Source organism: Kogia breviceps, chromosome 3, assembly GCF_026419965.1.
Source record: "Kogia breviceps isolate mKogBre1 chromosome 3, mKogBre1 haplotype 1, whole genome shotgun sequence".
NCBI lineage: Eukaryota > Metazoa > Chordata > Mammalia > Artiodactyla > Physeteridae > Kogia > Kogia breviceps.
This window is the reverse complement of record NC_081312.1, coordinates 151,447,914-151,465,646: the sequence shown is the minus strand read 5'-3', so window position 1 is coordinate 151,465,646 and position 17,733 is coordinate 151,447,914. Positions and strand designations below refer to the sequence as shown.

Sequence of the window (17,733 nt, the reverse complement as noted above, 5' to 3'; positions counted from 1 at the left end):
AGCAAGCACAGTTCCTGGCACAGCCAGTGTTAGGTAGGTGAGTAAAGGAAATAACATATGAGGTAAAAGAAGGTGAAGTTTTTGTTTATGACTTTTTGGGGGAATGTGAGGACAACTGGCCTTGAAAAATAGATCTGAAGTCTGCATTTCCATTTCTTGGCTGAAGATCTAGTATAGCCTTGGAAAGCCTTGAGCATTAGTTTGTGTGATGCTGTGTAAAAATTTGTGTCCATTCTCACCTACGTTTGTCTTCTCACGTGACCATTGCTTTTTCAGAGTTCCATCTCTGGGGTGACCGCTGCGTATAACCGAGAACAGCTTTGGCTGGCCAACGAAGGCTTGATCACCAAGCTGCAGGCTTGCTGCAGGGGATACTTAGTTCGGCAGGAATTCCGATCCAGGATGAATTTCCTAAAGAAACAAATCCCTGCCATCACCTGCATTCAGGTATTTCAGAGCCTGTTATACAGACAGCAAGTGGGCTTCTAGAGCAGGGGTAATAAACAGTCAGCTCCTACGATCGAATGTCTGAGTGTGTCCTCTGTCTTCTGACCTCTTAGTCTTGTCCTTCTTCTAACAAGCACTTCCTTTCCTACCATTGGAATCAACGTGAGCTCATTGCTGTTTAGTGTGGTGAGTTGTCCAGCTCAGTGGCAGTTCTTCTTGGGCACCTCATTGTCTTCTAAGACTGTTCCTTTGTGTCAGATTTGAATATTGAGAGAAGCAACTGTGATTTTGCTTCAATGACAGGGAAGCACAATGTCACAGAAAGAATTCTGGGTTAGGAATTATGGCTCCAGCACTGCCAGGTAGTGGTAAACCTCTTCTCTAAGTTTGTGTCCTCATCTATAAATGGGGATACTAATATTTATCTTACCTTCCTCACCTGATTTGTTGTAAGGAGCCTATGAGAGCATCTGTGCAGATGCACTTTAAGGTGTGAAGTGCTGTGCTCACATCAGGGAGATGGAAGTTAGCCAGTGTGCTCTCCTGGTGGAGGTACAGCCCAGGCCCCCCTTCCCCTGTCACTGGTGGATATGTTCCTTTTTAAAGCTGCATCATGAATTGCACTTGGATGGTATCTCAAGACAAAATCTTTTAACTTCCTCTGGCCCTTGGGAAATAATGTGTCACATGTAATGTTTGATGGTTTCAGTCGCAGTGGCGAGGATACAAGCAGAAGAAGGAGTATCAGGACCGCTTAGCTTACCTGCGCTCCCATAAAGATGAAGTTATAAAGGTGTGTAGCCCAGGCAGGGTTTCTCAACGTGGGGCGTGAGCATGATATGTGTTGAGATGAAGGGCTCTTCTGATTTCCAGGACCCCCTTTTCCTTTTCCACAGATTCAGTCCCTGGCAAGGATGCATCAAGCTAGAAAGCGTTACAGAGATCGCCTACAGTATTTCCGAGACCATGTGAGTACCCTTGGGTGACAAGGACCAGTAGAGTTCATTTTGCTGTGTTTGTGGTGGACAGAAGAACAAAGGAATTTCTTTTTTTTTTATTCCTTAGATAAATGACATTATCAAAATCCAGGCTTTTATTCGGGCAAACAAAGCTCGTGATGACTACAAGACTCTCAGTGAGTAACTGTGGCTCAGCAGAGGAGAGTTGAGGCAGTGGTTGAGAGCCGTCAGGTTCTGAGTATTCTCCATGGATCTCTTTTCTTGTCCTGCAGGCAAGGCTTGGGGGGTAGGGTGCTGCTTGTGACTTAAGCCCCATTGCTCACCTGTGACTTGATGTCTTGTTGCTTGCTATATTCGCCTTCCACATAACAACATAGCAATGGCATGACTGGGAAGACTGCACTTGGTGGTTGTCTTTGCACATCTCAAAAATAAACAAATATCTTACGTGTGAACAGAGCTTTTTTTTTTTATAAGACAGTACTGATGTTTTCCAAGACACAGAACTTTTATTGACGGTTCCATTCCTCGTCTGACACATGCTTTCTTTCTGTCAGTCAATGCTGAGGATCCCCCTATGGTTGTGGTCCGAAAATTTGTCCACCTGCTCGACCAAAGTGACCAGGATTTTCAGGAGGAGCTTGATCTTATGAAGATGAGGGAAGAGGTCATTACCCTCATCCGTTCTAACCAGCAGCTGGAGAATGACCTTAATCTCATGGATATCAAAATTGGACTGCTAGTGAAAAATAAAATTACACTACAGGTATGGTCCAGAGCCAGTAAGGGCCTTGGGGTACATTGTCCTGCTTGGTACCCCTGTCTCTCCCTAGGTGACTTGCACGGAGGGGGTAGGAGGCTGGCTTTCTTCTCAGCAAACGCCATACATTTTTTTTTAAGTTAAATAAATCAAATGATTTAATCACAAAATTTTAAATAGAGAAAAGTAGATAAAAATCATCCCATAGTTCTACCACCCTAACAATCATTTTATATCCTGCATTTTAATTTAATATAGAGGATAAAATACTTTCCATATAAGTCATCATAAATATTATTTTTAGTAGCAGTGTAATAATTTATCAGGAAATAATCTGAGTTACCTCTTTTTTCCTAGACTTTGACATTTTCAACTTTTATTATTATGGTATAACACTGCAGTTAATGTTTCAATGTATATTTACTTTTATTGTGTTTAAGACTTTGTAAGATAGATTCCTAGAAGTAGGTTTCCTGAATCAATGGACATTTTTTAATAGATGAGGTTCTTTATAGGAAGATGGAAGTAGGAGTAGATTTGATTGATGTACTGAAAATAAGGTACAGTGTAGTGATTCTAAAATATTTAGGGGATCTGCCAGTGCAGTAGACCTTCATGAAGTTTTTAGGTGCTAAAAGACCTTTCCATAATGCTCAGAGTTTCATCTTTTTTTTTTTTTTTTTTTTTTTTTTTTTTTGTGGTATGCAGGCCTCTCACTATTGTAGCCTCTCCCGTTGCAGAGCACAGGCTCTGGACACGCAGGCTCAGCGGCCATGGCTCACGGGCCTGGCCGCTCTGCGGCATGTGCGATCTTCCCGGACCACGAACCCATGTCCCCTGCATCGGCAGGTGGACTCTCAACCACTGCGCCATCAGGGAAGCCTCAGAGTTTCATCTTTAAAAGCTTTTTGATATATGTATATGTGTTTGTTTACAGGATGTGGTTTCCCACAGTAAAAAACTTACCAAAAAAAATAAGGAACAGTTGTCCGATATGATGATGTTAAATAAACAGAAGGGAGGTCTCAAGGCTTTGAGCAAGGAGAAGAGAGAGAAGTTGGAAGCATATCAACACCTGTTTTATTTATTGCAGGTGAGTGGCTCCTGGAATTAGTATTGTAAAATTTAGTTAATTTACTTTTCCCCAAGAAAACCTTATGCATAGATCTCTGTGGAAGTCATTCTGATTTCCACTGAGAGATAAGCAAAGGGCTGTCTTATTTTTCTTTATTACTCAGGTACTTTCTAATCCTTCAAGCTGAAAAATCTTGAATATTTGTGCCAGCCTTCATGTCATCTAGAAATTACTTATCCCTTGTTTTCTTTTCAGACCAACCCCACCTATCTGGCGAAGCTGATTTTTCAGATGCCCCAGAACAAGTCCACCAAGTTCATGGACTCTGTAATCTTCACACTCTACAACTACGCATCCAACCAGCGAGAGGAGTACCTGCTCCTGCGGCTCTTTAAGACAGCACTGCAGGAGGAAATCAAGTACGGACAGATTTCTGCAGGGCATACATGGGACCCCTCCCCACCATCATAGGTGCTCATAGTTTGAGATTCAGGCCTGCCTGTGCCTTTTCTCAATACTGTGACATGTGTGAAATACTTACTCTAAAGAAGCATTTACCTTTTATAATGTAATAATATAGATTATGCACTCACACAAACTAATTATACTAAAAATACAAATTAATTTTATATATATACTGTACACCAATATAAACTAATAATATATACACAATATAAACTAATATGCTAATTATAAGCTAATATAATAAACACTAATATAAAGTGTCACTGTTTCTGGGGAGGTGATAGAGATTTGCTAAATTTGCTAGTTTTAGGAATATTCTGTATTAAGATAGAATTTTTTAAAAGCGGATCCAGTCACGAAGATTTCACATCTTTAGCTAATGAAGGACCTGATCATGTTCCTATGATTGAGTTTGCAACAACAGCAGGAAGGTCTGGTATTCAGATGAGTGTTGGGGAGTGTTTCTGGAGAAAGAGCATGTAACCCTTTCCTTCCAACTATCATATTTCTGTTTTTAGGAGATGGGGTCTTTAAGTAGGAAGGATCTTTAGGTTGGTAGATTTGTGATTAGTTTGAATTGAATTTGTATTTTATGTTTTATAGGTCAAAAGTAGATCAGATTCAAGAGATCGTGACAGGAAACCCTACAGTTATTAAGATGGTTGTAAGTTTCAACCGTGGGGCCCGGGGCCAGAATGCACTGAGACAGATCTTGGCCCCAGTGGTGAAGGAGATTATGGATGACAAATCTCTCAACATCAAAACTGACCCTGTGGATATTTACAAATCTTGGGTTAATCAGATGGAGTCTCAGACAGGAGAGGCAAGGTATGATAACCACAACACCTTTTCTTTCATGTTTTTATTATTTTCTCTCTCTCTTATATAAGCAGTAAACATTTCTTTGATTTATAAATTAGTAATTGCTTAAGTAGGTTTTCCTTAGAAACCGCTTCTTTAAATAGTTGACCTGGTAATTTATTCATTTATTTAGCAAATATTTATTGAGTACTTACTAAGTGCCAGACACTGCGTTAGATACACCTACAATAATACAATAACGAATGAGACATACAATAATGAATGAAGAAGACATGCTTCCTGCCCTCTGTTCATAGTTCATTGTGTGGGAGAGATGACACACGGGTACATAGAAATAAAGTTGCAAACTGAGGGGAGTTTCGTGATGTTTTGTAGGGAACTGTAATGGAGAATTCAAGAGGGAGCTATCTTAGAGGGGTTAGGGAGAGCCTCCCTGAGAAGGTGAACTGTCACGTGGTGGAGGCCTGAAGGGTACAGTGGGGCCAGCCTTGCTAAGAGCTAGGTGCAGAGTCTTCATGTCTGAATGCTGTCAGGTGGAAGGAGCTTGGGAGAGTCTAGGACCTGGAAGGGCACTGGGCATCAGCAGAGATGCAGTTGGATGGGAAGACTCGCACAGATCTGAGTGAGATCACTGTGTTTCATTAAAGGGAAGAGGAGCTGGTGTGGGAGAATGATGAGCTGCCCTGGAATACTGAGAGTTGGACTAACTAAATTAACATAATCCAGGAGAGTTCCATGCCAGGGCGGTAGTTTTCATCACCAGCGTTAACACATCCAAAGGAAAAATGTGTCAGTAGAATATGGGAAATGCTGGGAAAATACAGTTCAGAGAGCCAAAATGTTTAAAATATCTTTATCCAGCTTGGGTGAGGACAGGGGGGTGAGGAATAGAGATCTGAGCAGTTTAGTCTATGATGGTTTTTTTCCTTTTTGGTGTAGAGTAGGGTTAGATCATACATGAAGTTCTCTGGATCTTAAGAGGAGTAGCTCTCCATATGATTGCTACTCAGAGTTCGATCTGTGGGCCAGTAACTGTAGATCATCAGTGTTGCTAAACACACTGTTTAGTTCAGCTGACATTTTTTTCCATAGCAAGACTTTCTCAATGAAGGAAGTATCCATTCTAAAGTTGATTACATTCTGGCTCAAGCTCCTTCTCCTGTCTTGGACTGATTGGTAGAATGGTCCACATGTTGAATAATGCTGCTTTCCACATACCTGGACACCACGCAAAGGGGGAAGTTACCCTCGATAGAGAACAGAACATTCTGCTCACTCCTACAAAGGGTTTATCCCCTATGGGGAATCGTGTGGGAACCAACCCTGATTTGGTTCTCTGCTTTGTGTCAGCCTGTCACCCAAGAGTCAGATCATTGCTGGGTGTGATGGAAAATCCATTTTTGTTTTGACCTGCACCAGGCCCAAATCCTGGAATATGGTCAGCCAACTGCAGTAGTTGACTGGGAAGGTTTGACTGAAGCTCAGGGCATCCCCAGATGAGAGCCCCACGGACACTGGCTCAAGGGTACTAAGATACTTCCTCTGCCAGTCCATGAGTTGGTCATTTTTAGATCAAAATTCCAGTAGGGGGCTTCCCTGGTGGCGCAGTGGTTGAGAATCCGCCTGCCGATGCAGGAGACACGGGTTCGTGCGCTGGTCCGGGAAGATCCCACATGCCGCGGAGCGGCTGGGCCCGTGAGCCATGGCCGCTGGGCCTGCGCGTCCGGAGCCTGTGCTCTGCAATGGGAGAGGCCACAACAGTGAGAGGCCCGCATACCGCAAAAAAAAAAAAAAAAAAAAAAAATTCCAGTAGGTATTTCAAGATTTTTTCTTGTAGGTGCCTATCAGAAACGTGTCTTATTTTGCTTTTCATAAAATGGAAATTGATTTTAACACATTTTTAAAAATATGGATAACTGGGAGGTGTAGTGGTATGTGGTGGGAGGCCATGCAGCATGTAAGCATCATGGATCCTTGAGCTTCAGCCATGAAACTCATAGCAAACTGTGACATTGTCCCTCTTGGCAGTGTTCACCTCTGAAATCTTAGAAATTTAATATTCTGTTCTCTGACTACACCCATTTAGTTTAACACTTTCATTCTCTTTGCTCATTGCTACCTTTTTAAAAATGTCATATATGTATACAATTATATTTTACTGATATAAAAGATGTAAAGTGTGTAACTTACAAAATATAAATGCCCTTATAAATTCAATACAGCCAATTGTTTCAGACAGAATGCTTTTGTTAATTTTTGCTGAATCTTTGTGTTCATAGTCTACCAGTGTTTGTAATTCAGCCACCATATGACGAGTGGAGTTGTGTCCTTATTTGCTTGTATTAGTTTCCTATTGCTCCTGTGATGAATTACCACAAACTTGGTGGCTTAAAACAACAGAAATTTATTTTCTCACAGTTTTGGAGGCCAGAAATCCAAAATTGGTATTAAAGGGGTGAAATCAGGGTGTCAGCAGGGCTGTTTTCCCTCCAGAGGCTCTAGTGGAAAATCCATTCCCTGCCTCTTCAGCTTCTGGTGGATGTGGGCATTCCTGGCCTTGTGGCTGTATCACTCCAGTCTCTGCCTGCCCCACCCCCCACCCTCCCCCGTCGCCACATTGCCTCCTCTTTTGTGGGCACCAAATCTCCCTCCGCCTCTCTCTTATTAGGATGCTTGTGATTGGATTTAGGCCACCAAGATAATCATTACTGCTTTTTGACCTCACTGAAAGTACCACACTGGGACCCCTGCAATTCATTTTTGTCTTTCAGCTCCCTCCTGTCCTTGTTTCCTTCCTGATTAAGCCTAGGCCCAGTGTTCTAGCACATCTACTATTCTCTTGTCAATTTCTTCTGACTGAGGGCCTTCTCCTGAATGATCTATCTTGTCATCTCCTCTGGCTTCAGTTCCTATATGTAAATGTCAGCTCCCTCACCAGTACCTAAAGGGTCACCATGTCCCATTGATTGTGTCTCCTTAATATCTCTCAGATCTGTCTCCTTGGTCCCCACTACTTGCATCCTTGTTCATGCCCTCATCTTTTTTTTTTTTTTTTTTTTTTTTTGAGCCATGCTGCATGGCATGCAAGATCCTAGTTCCCCAACCAGGGATGGAACCCACGCCCCCTGCAGTGTAAGAGCAGAGTCCTAACTACCTGACCACCAGGGAAGTCCCATGCTCTCATCATTTCTTGATCAGGCTGTAGCACCAGTCTTTTAGCTCTTTCATCTGTGATTGTCCATCTTTAGTTCATTTCTCATGGTGGAACAGAGCAGTCCTCCTCAAAATTCAGATCTGTCTCTTAATGGCTCTCCGTGGCTTCTATGAAAGTCCAGACTTCTTAGCATCAATATACAGGGCCCTCCATGATCTGGCCCCTGTTTACTCTTCCACCCTCATTTCTCCTTCCTCTTCCCTTTCTTTGCATTTGATCTTCCTTCCCAGAAGACCTTTCTTCTCCCTTTTTCCTGAGTTCATATGTCCCTTCCTTATGGAAGTCTTCCTTGATTCCTCCAGTCTGAATAGAAGCCTCTTCCCTGCGGCACTGTAGCACTTCTGGTCAGCTTCTTCTTTGTAGTGCAGTGTGTTTACAGATACTTACTTGTGTGTCTCTTCCACCAGACTTTGAGAGACTTGAGAAGCTTTCATGTCTCCAATACCTTTTATCCCAAGTGCCTGTCGCAGTGCCTGGCACATAGTTCAAGGCACCTAATTCACAGTTGAAAACCTGAGCCCCAGTTCTGGCCCCACTATTTACCAGCTCTACGAGCACAACAAAATTACCTAGTCTCTCTGGGTCTTTCTATTTATGAACGACACAGTCTCGCCTCAGGCTGTTCCTGGCTGTTGCTCTAACATACTTGGGGATAATTTGTGCTTTCCCAGCAAACTACCCTATGATGTGACCCCAGAGCAGGCTCTGGCTCATGAAGAAGTCAGGACACGGTTAGACAACTCGATCAGGAACATGCGGGCCGTGACGGACAAGTTCCTGTCAGCCATCATCAGCTCTGTGGACAAAATCCCGTGAGTGCTGTCAGCTGTGACCCCCCTGTTGAGCCCAAAATTAGTGGCCTTCTGCTCCCCGGCCCTTCTCACTACGTTTTGTCCACCCCACAGTTACGGGATGCGCTTCATTGCCAAAGTGCTGAAGGACTCATTACACGAGAAGTTCCCTGATGCTGGTGAAGATGAGCTGCTGAAGGTAAGGCTGAAAGCTGGCACATTCTTGCCCTACCAATAATAGCCCTTTGAGGAAAAAGTTCTAAGACTAGGCCTGACCTTAGACTTTCATTAAGGACCTTAACCTAGATTTTGTCAGTAGCTCGCTGTTGACTGTGAGATTTTGAAAGTGTTTGTAAATAGTAAATGGTACCTCTTTTAGTTCCTATATAGTCCCTATGTTGTTTGAGTGGCATACAGACCTCAAACAAGTAAAGATGGATTTTCCTCTCTTGAGATAACATTTCTTTGAGTCCTATCTTTTCGCTGAAGAATTGCTCCCTCTGCTGGTGGCCAGGTGAATGGTCGCAAAAGCACAGTTGTTTCCACTAAAGCTGTTGCCGAGAACTCTTTCTTACTCAGCTATGCTCCCTCCTTTTTTTTTTTTTCCTTCTTTTTTTTTTTTTTTTTTTTTTTAATCTGAACGCTTTTTTCTTCTCTCCTAGTTCTGTGCTTTCCTACAGTGAGGCCTCGATTCTAGACTTTCTGTTCAGGTGAATTAATTTTATTTTTTTCTGAATGAAACTAGGGGAAATGCTGTGACTATCCTTGAATTCTTCTGTGGAAGAGATGTGTGTTGAGTGACTTTAATTTCAGAGGCATGAGCTTGTGCACCTTTGAAGTCTGCAGCATGAGGATGATGGGGGTTGGACAGGTTCTGCTCTGCCAATTAGGTCGTGTTCAAGGATTTATTTTAGCTATATGTTCATTAGCTTCTTAAAATGAAAGCCCATCTACCTGAAAATGAAAAGTGCATGTGATTGACAGCAGCCTTATTTGCTGCCATGGTATGTGAACAAAGGATGCCCTAAAATGCTCAATAACAGACTTTAAGTCTATCATTTTTACCTTCTGAATCTGCTCTTTCATTGTTGTGATTTTCAGTTCTGTTCTCATTTTCTTTTTTTCTGCATCCAGCCAAGGGATGTTTGGTCATTTTAGTTTCAGGCCTTGAGAGAAAGTGTGTGTGCGTGTGTGTGTGTGTGTGTGTGTGTGTGTGTAGTGTTTAATTTTTTCTCACAGGACCACATTTTCTGGTTTTCTTTGCTAGCAAAGTCATTTATGTCTTACTTGGTGGAATGGTTTTTAACACCCATTTCTTTTTCCTCTGTTCTCAGATTATTGGTAACTTGCTTTACTATCGATACATGAATCCAGCCATTGTTGCTCCTGATGCCTTTGACATCATCGACCTGTCAGCAGGAGGCCAGCTTACCACAGACCAACGCCGAAATCTTGGCTCCATTGCAAAGATGCTTCAGCATGCAGCTTCCAATAAGATGTTTCTGGGAGATAATGCTCACTTAAGCATCATTAATGAATATCTTTCCCAGTCCTACCAGAAATTCAGGTAAGGGGAAAGGGACAAGGTACTTGAAAGATTCTGTGGGCATGTTTCTAACTCTGAAGGTAAAGACAAGATTAAATACCACACCCAGCATGCCCTGGACTGCAGTGTTGTATACATCTCGTGCTTAGAGCTCAAGGCGATGATGAAGAGGATATTTGAGCTATTAAAATGTATTCCTATGAAGTAGACTGTACTTAATGTAAAAACAATGGTCTACGTTAGGCACATGTTACTTTGTAACCAGAGAAGAATTGGAGAGTGCTTTTAATATTTGTAAATTAAACATTCAGTTGTGAGTTCGAGTTTGGGACATTGTCTTAGAAAGTTGGTTCTGCTAACGATGCAGGTGTTTGAGAACTGTTTTAAATTATGGTTGAGCAGTTCTTGTGGGTAGAACTAAAACGAAGTGGAAAGAGAACCAACGTTCCAAGGCTGTCAAGCACGATGAACGTGCAGCAGCTTCTCTAGAATTAACTGTCTTGACTGGCGTCTGTTTGAACTCACTGCCCCAGAGCTTTGTGGGATGTCCTTTGTCAACTTCTCACACATGTGTCACTTGTTGGGGCCTGGCTCCTGTGTTTATTTTCAGACGGTTTTTCCAAACTGCTTGTGATGTCCCAGAGCTTCAGGATAAATTTAATGTGGATGAGTACTCTGATTTAGTGACCCTCACCAAACCCGTGATCTACATTTCCATTGGTGAAATCATCAACACCCACACTGTAAGTATTTTTCTTTAATGATTTAATTTCATTGCTCTGTCTTAATTGCCTTCTCTGGCTGCTGCCTACTATCTCTGGAAGCCAGAGATCTCAGTTTGATCTTACCGATATCACAACTGCCTTGTTGTTTATCTTCCTTTGCGTATTATTCTTAACTTTCTTGAAGTGATCCCCAGGCCACCTGCATCAGAATCATCTGGACTGGTTATTAAATATGAAGTTTCCTGAACCCTACCACAGGCCAGGTGAATCAGAATCCCCATGGCTGGGCTTCAGAATCTCCGTTGTGACTGCTGATATAATGACTGATAAAATACTGTTTTTACTGGTCCTTCTTTTTACCCTGGCCCTCTGTCTTACTTTTCTAACATGATCTAGAATACCAGCTTTTTCCTCTGTGTCACCTTTGAGTGATTTTCCCTTGGGTACTCCCCCCCCACACACACAATTTTTAATAATTCATTTCTTTCCCCCTTGGGGGCGTATAGAACAGGAAATAAGGAAATAAAGTGAAATTTCAGGGATTGTCATTTCTGACGATGTCACCTGGGCTAATAGCGTCTTAAGGCTTTGCCAAATACCCCTAAAATAATGATAATGTTGATCTGATGCACTTTTTTTCTGAATTAAAAGATATTATATACTGGAAACTTTAAGTAAAAGTATGAATGTGAGTCATTTGAACTGGTTGTAGGGAATATTGATGACTTGGATATTGAAGTCTGTGAGTTTCCTTGTTCTTTCTTATATAGGGTACATTTAAATCCTTTATATCTGTAAGGTTGAGAGAGTACCAGTATTTCCTCTTCATATGTCATAACATATGTCATTCATCACGGGCCAGTGTGTTGCTTTATATATCATATTGTTTATTCAGGTTAGTTTGTTGAGGATTAGTTTTTCAGTTCTTTGAATATGGGAGTTTTGTTATCTAACCTCTTTTGTGCTGTTAGGCATTGTGGATGGGGATGGGGGCTTGTGGGTTGTGTGTGTGAATGGAATTAATCCCTGGATGTTGGATGCAGCTCCTGTTAGATCACCAGGATGCCATTGCCCCGGAGCACAATGATCCAATCCATGAGCTGCTGGATGACCTTGGCGATGTGCCCACCATCGAGTCCCTAATAGGTAAAGTTCTGACTTAACTGCCCAGAAGCTGAGAAGGGAGCTTGGCAGGAGTGCTGTAATTGTCACCTCCTCTGTTTCTACACTGTTCAAGCTCTGAATACACATCAGGGAAGAAAACAGATGTGATCCCTATCTGTTAGGAACTGAAGTCCAGTGGAAGAGATCATTTTAAATGCATAGATACATATAATCATGTAACTAGAAATTTATAAGTCCTATAAAGGAAATGAACAGAGTATTTTTTAAAATATTTATTTATTTATTTGGTTGCACTGGGTCTTAGTTGTGGCAGGCAGGCTCCTTAGTTGCGGCAGGTGGGCTCCTCAGTTGTGGCATGCAAACTCTCAGTTGCAGCATGCATGTGGGATCTAGTTCCCTGACCAGGGATCAAACCTGGGCCCCCTGCATTGGGAGCATGGAATGTCAACCACTGCACCAACCAGGGAAGTCCCTGAACAGAGTATTTTGAGAGAGAAATGTTACAGTGTTGAAATGATTTCTCAAACATTTGTTAAGTTATTTTATTATGGATCCTTTGCCTTTATCATTTGGCATAATATTTTATTTCTCAGTAAAAGGTGTCCTCACCACAGTGTACATATAGGCTTATTCAACTACCTTCTTAAACTTGCATTATCTTTTACTTGAATTATTATCTGCTCTCCAATGTCTCCTCTGTTTATGGTATTGATTCTTTCTACCCTCCCAAAACTTTAGGAGAAGGCTCTGGCAATTTAAGTGACCCAAATAAAGAGGCACTGGCTAAGACAGAAGTGTCTCTCACACTGACCAACAAGTTTGATGTGCCTGGAGATGAGAATGCAGAAATGGACGCTCGAACCATCTTACTGAAGTGAGTATTGGAAGGAGGAGGAATGGAGTAAATGTAACCCAGTGATCCCTTCTATCCCTTGATCTTGGTGAATGAGTCCTTTTGTTCATCCCTAAAATGATCATCTCAGCCATTTAAGCCTCATACATTTCCAGTCACCTCATGTATTATACTTGACACAGGGCTTACTTGCCTTATTTGCTAATAAGATGCTAAAATGAATTTGTAGTTTGGAAATCCTAACCTTGGTACCCACTCTGTCATAACTGTGTAAGTAAGCCTGGGACTTTGCACACCTTGCATTAGGGCTGCCCAGTGCGACTCTGTGAGATAGTGTTTGCTCTAATCCTATTGAGGTCCATTCGAAGGAAGTAGGACACCTGCTAATGTTTAAATGCTTCCCACACCTCCTTTTAGCACAAAACGTTTGATTGTGGATGTCATCCGGTTCCAGCCGGGAGAGACCTTGACTGAAATCCTAGAAACACCAGCCACCAGTGAACAGGTAAAGTTTGGGGGTTTACCATGTACCACAGTAAGATGCATAGGTGCTCCTGTGATAGGCACATGACAGGGCTGAGGAGGTGGGACATAGGTGGCGAGAGGTGGGCACTGGAAGGTGGGCCTGGATGTGGTGGCGTTTAGGGCTTATTGAGAAAGTTGTTGGTTCCTAAATCCAGAGGTGGTTGTTTCTAGGGCACAAAGCTCACTGGCACTTACGTGCAGTCTGTGTGTGTGCTTTAATTTAACCTAGGCAGAATCAGTGAGTCTGCCCAGTAATTTATTGAATACTATATAGTTAGAATTTTGTTAAGTGCCTTGGTAGATAGGAGAAAAGAACAGAATGTGGCTCCTAAGTTCTGTGAACTTAGTTGGAGACGTGTGACATATGCCCCTGAAACAGTTAGAAAACCATTGAAAATTCACAATGGTTTTGGCCCTAAAAATGCTAGAAATTAAAGCAAGAGGCCAGTGAGGAACAAAGCATCAGGGAGGTATGGGACTTGAACCAAGCTTACAAAGAACATGCATGTATGACAAGAGAGACTTTCTAGACCGGGGAGTACCCATGAACAGAGGCACAAGGGAGGGCAGAGCATGATGTGACCAGACCTACATATCTAGAATGAAGGTGTGGGTGAGGGTGAGTAGTGAGAAATTAAACATGAGGACAAATTATGTAGAACCCAAAACTTAGGAATTTGGCACCAGAGAGATAGGAGTAAAGGGCCTTGTAACCTTTGGAACCATTTGATATTGATTAATTTTGCAGTGCTGTCAGAGCAGATGGTAGTTGAGTCATCTGTGTGTGTGATAGGATTCCAGGTCCAATTGGGTGAGGGGTGGCACAGCAGTGGGGAGGGACGGATGGGTCACATTTAAGGCTTCTGTTTCATGTTTATAAAATGAGAAAAGTAAGTCAAGTCATTCGTTTTCAAATTTTTGAGCATGGGAATCCTTTTCATTAAGTAACCATGTATTTGGAAGCCCAACATATAAAAGAGGTAAAATTGGAGCTACTCTGGCAGCACCGGGGATGGGCCCTTGGAAGCCCGCCCTCCAGGACTCGTGGCATCCCTGGGAAACCCTTAAGGCTGCACGGAGGACTATTTGAAAACCAGTTTTAAACGAATTGTCAGCTTTTAGATGCTATGACTCATTACTCATTAGATGTGTGTGAGGGGCAGGAAAAGAGGCATAACCAGTAACTGCAACTGGTTTAACTTGGAAGGAAGTTTGAAGTAGGGAAGAAGGAACTGGTCTTTCCTGAGAATCTGCTATTAGTTTGGTGCTTTCATCTGTGTTCTTTCCTGTAATCCTTGCACTATCCCTATGAGGTGAGTCTTTTCATCCTCCTTTCACAGATGACAAAACTAAGACCCCTAGAGGTTAAATAACTCGCCCAAGATCATTCACTTGTAGTGGCAGAACCAAACTTGAATCGGGTTCTGTCTGACTCCAGTTTATGCTCTTTGCGTTATCTAATGAAGAGTAGTTGTTGTTGTTTGTTTGTTTGCTTGTTTTTGCGGTACCCTGGCCTCTCACTGCTGTGGCCTCTCCCGTTACGGAGCACAGGCTCCGGACGCGCAGGCTCAGCGGCCATGGCTCACGGGCCCAGCCGCTCTGCGACATGTGGGATCTTCCCGGACTGGGGCACGAACCCGCGTCCCCTGCATCAGCAGGTGGACTCTCAACCACTGCGCCACCAGGGAAGCCCAAGAAGAGTAGTTTTGACATTAGAAGAAAAGGGAATATTGGGAAAGGAATTGCTCCAGTTCGGGAAAAATTAGAAGTCTGAACTACAAACCTTTCCAAGTATAAACATCCCCAGTACAAACAGTTCAAAATATGGTACCAGAGCCTTAGCCATATGCTGGGATCTATCAGCATAGAGGTGATCATTGAAGTTTTGAGAGAGAACACTTACAAAGAAATGACCATGGGCCACTTGGAGGTACCAGCCCCTGCTTAGGGCAAGGAAAAAGTGCGGAGAAGATGATCAAGGCAACAACTAAGAAAAGGCACTGGATTGGGGATGGGCAGAATGGTAACAAGAATTGGTGGTGAGAGAAGCCAGACTGCGAGGAAAGTGTTGAAAGAATGCAACAGCAAGTATGGATCGTTTGTTGGGTGGGAACATAACAGACCAATGTTGGTTGGTGACTAGGAGAGAGATCAGATGTGAGAAGGGTCTCTTTACTGGCATTTGCAGCATGTGTGAAAGCACAGGGAAGGCTTGAGCGTGATTCAGCTGGGACGAGGTAGCAAAAAGGATTAGCAAGAATTTACTGACCACTGGTGTTGCATTGGTGTGGTTATAACGTTCATCAAGCCGGGTTTCAAACAAAATTAAATGATTTCCATGTCCCCAGTGTGATAGGGAAAAAACGAGGGGTTTTGTACCCAGTGGAGTCCAATCTCCTGTCCAGGAAAGAAGCCCTAAGAAGCCAACATCTGACTTCATAGATGTTTCTCTTCTAGATGAAAAGAGAGGTGCCTCTGCTTCATACAGTTTCTTTGTCAGTTGTCAGGGGTGGGGGTAAATTTGTTCCCCTCTATTTCTGGAATAGAGTTGTTTGTTTTCGTTTTTTTTAAAAAAATATTTATTTATTTGCTTGCTTGCATCAGGTCTTAGTTGTGGCAGGCGGGCTCCTTAGTTGTGGCACGCAGGCTCCTATACTGCATGCATAAACTGGAGTCAGACAGTTGTGGCATGTGAACACCTAGTTGCAGCATGCACATGGCGTCTAGTTCTCTGAGCAGGGATCAAACCCAGGCCCCCTGCACTGGGAGCGTGGTGTCTTAACCACTGCGCCACCAGGGAAGTCCCCCAGAATAGAGTTTGAGAGCTTTATAAATTCAAGTGTGGTTCAATGTGGAAACCTTGCCACAAACTTTTTCTTACTGTAGGAAGCAGAACACCAGAGGGCCATGCAGAGACGTGCTATCCGTGACGCCAAAACTCCTGACAAGATGAAAAAGTCAAAATCTGCAAAGGAAGATAGCAACCTTACTATTCAGGAGAAGAAGGAGAAGATCCAGTCAGGCTTGAAGAAGCTAACAGAGCTTGGCACCGTGGACCCAAAGAACAGATACCAGGAACTGATCAACGACATTGCCAGGGTACGGCATTTGGGGGACAATGATGGCCTGGCCACGTTTAAAGCTGTCTCAGGCTTGTGATGGGACAGTAGCTGTTCCGGTGACAACATACCTTCAGTTCAACGTACCTTCAGGAGAGGAGTTTAGAGTCCTCTCCTCTGGGGAATCGTTTCTGACTCTTCCAACATGAGGTCCTAGCCTGCGCTTTGATGGCTTATTCCATGGCCTAAATTAGTAGGGAGAAAACCTTAATTAGAGCTTCCTATGTCTCAGTTTGTCTTTGGCCTTAAAGAATTCCTCCATATCTTTTTAATGATTACTGTGAAATATAAATTGACATCAAGTTGATCATCAAATCCTTGATTTGTGTGAATCTTCTCAAGTAAGGGGCTCCGGCACAGGCTGAGAAGTTTAGGCATTCTCTGCTGTCGCCCTAAAATCACACCATGCACAACTGGAAGCTTGGTAATTGTTATATTAAAGTTATCTTTTTCTCCCTCTCCTGACAACATATTTAAGAGGTTTAAACCAGCTTTGCAAGTCGATTATGAGAATGTGGAGGTCTGTAAAAGTAACACGTTTCCTTGCCTTATTAAATAGAAATGGGGAAAACATTGATGAGATCTGAATTTCTTTGTTACTTTTTGAACATAAAATTGCTAACTTTTTTAGATTCCACGTATAAGCAATATCATGATGTTTGCCTTTCTATGTCTGACTTACTTCACTTAGTATGATGGTCTCTAGGTCCATCCATGTTGCTGCAGGTGGCATTATTTCGTTCTTTTTTATGGGTGAGTGGTGTTCCATTGTATATATGTGCCACATCTTTTTTATCCATTCGTCTGTTGATGGACATCGGGGTTGCTTCCATGTCCTGTCTATTGTAGATGGTGCTGCAGTGAACATTGGGGTGCGTGGGTCTTTTTGAATTATGGTTTTCTCCAGATATATGGGCAAAAATCTTTTAAAAATTTCAAGATGAGTAAGAAAAAAAGAATTGCTGTCTTAAAAGTGTGTGGTCAAGCAAGGCAAAGTTAAGCGCAGCTGGGTTCTAGTGTTAATGATTCAAGAAGTACATGATATTATTTTTGTAATTTTAATAATTATGTCTCAGGATATTCGGAATCAGCGGAGGTACCGACAGAGGAGAAAGGCTGAACTGGTGAAACTGCAGCAGACGTATGCTGCTCTGAACTCTAAGGCCACCTTTTATGGAGAACAGGTGGACTACTATAAAAGCTACATCAAAACCTGCTTGGATAACTTAGCCAGCAAGGGCAAGTGAGTATTTTTTTTTGAAGAATCAATGTCAGGGGAAAAAGAAGTAGAGGCAACTGAAGTGACA

At 42.6% G+C, this 17,733-nt stretch overlaps 1 protein-coding gene across 1 annotated transcript in view; it reads left to right on the top strand.

Annotated features, from left to right (window-relative positions):
- Positions 1–17,733, top strand: part of IQGAP1 (IQ motif containing GTPase activating protein 1) — a 104,752-nt gene that overhangs the window by 76,591 nt on the left and 10,428 nt on the right. Inside the window, exons 19-35 of the mRNA XM_059057250.2 lie at positions 277–447; positions 1,157–1,240; positions 1,344–1,415; positions 1,513–1,582; positions 1,964–2,172; positions 3,104–3,259; positions 3,497–3,660; positions 4,310–4,534; positions 8,414–8,554; positions 8,648–8,732; positions 9,868–10,100; positions 10,690–10,822; positions 11,848–11,950; positions 12,668–12,803; positions 13,200–13,287; positions 16,194–16,406; positions 17,503–17,669. Coding sequence (XP_058913233.1) covers positions 277–447; positions 1,157–1,240; positions 1,344–1,415; positions 1,513–1,582; positions 1,964–2,172; positions 3,104–3,259; positions 3,497–3,660; positions 4,310–4,534; positions 8,414–8,554; positions 8,648–8,732; positions 9,868–10,100; positions 10,690–10,822; positions 11,848–11,950; positions 12,668–12,803; positions 13,200–13,287; positions 16,194–16,406; positions 17,503–17,669 — 2,450 coding nt within the window. The remainder of the gene's footprint in view (positions 1–276; positions 448–1,156; positions 1,241–1,343; positions 1,416–1,512; positions 1,583–1,963; positions 2,173–3,103; positions 3,260–3,496; positions 3,661–4,309; positions 4,535–8,413; positions 8,555–8,647; positions 8,733–9,867; positions 10,101–10,689; positions 10,823–11,847; positions 11,951–12,667; positions 12,804–13,199; positions 13,288–16,193; positions 16,407–17,502; positions 17,670–17,733) is intronic.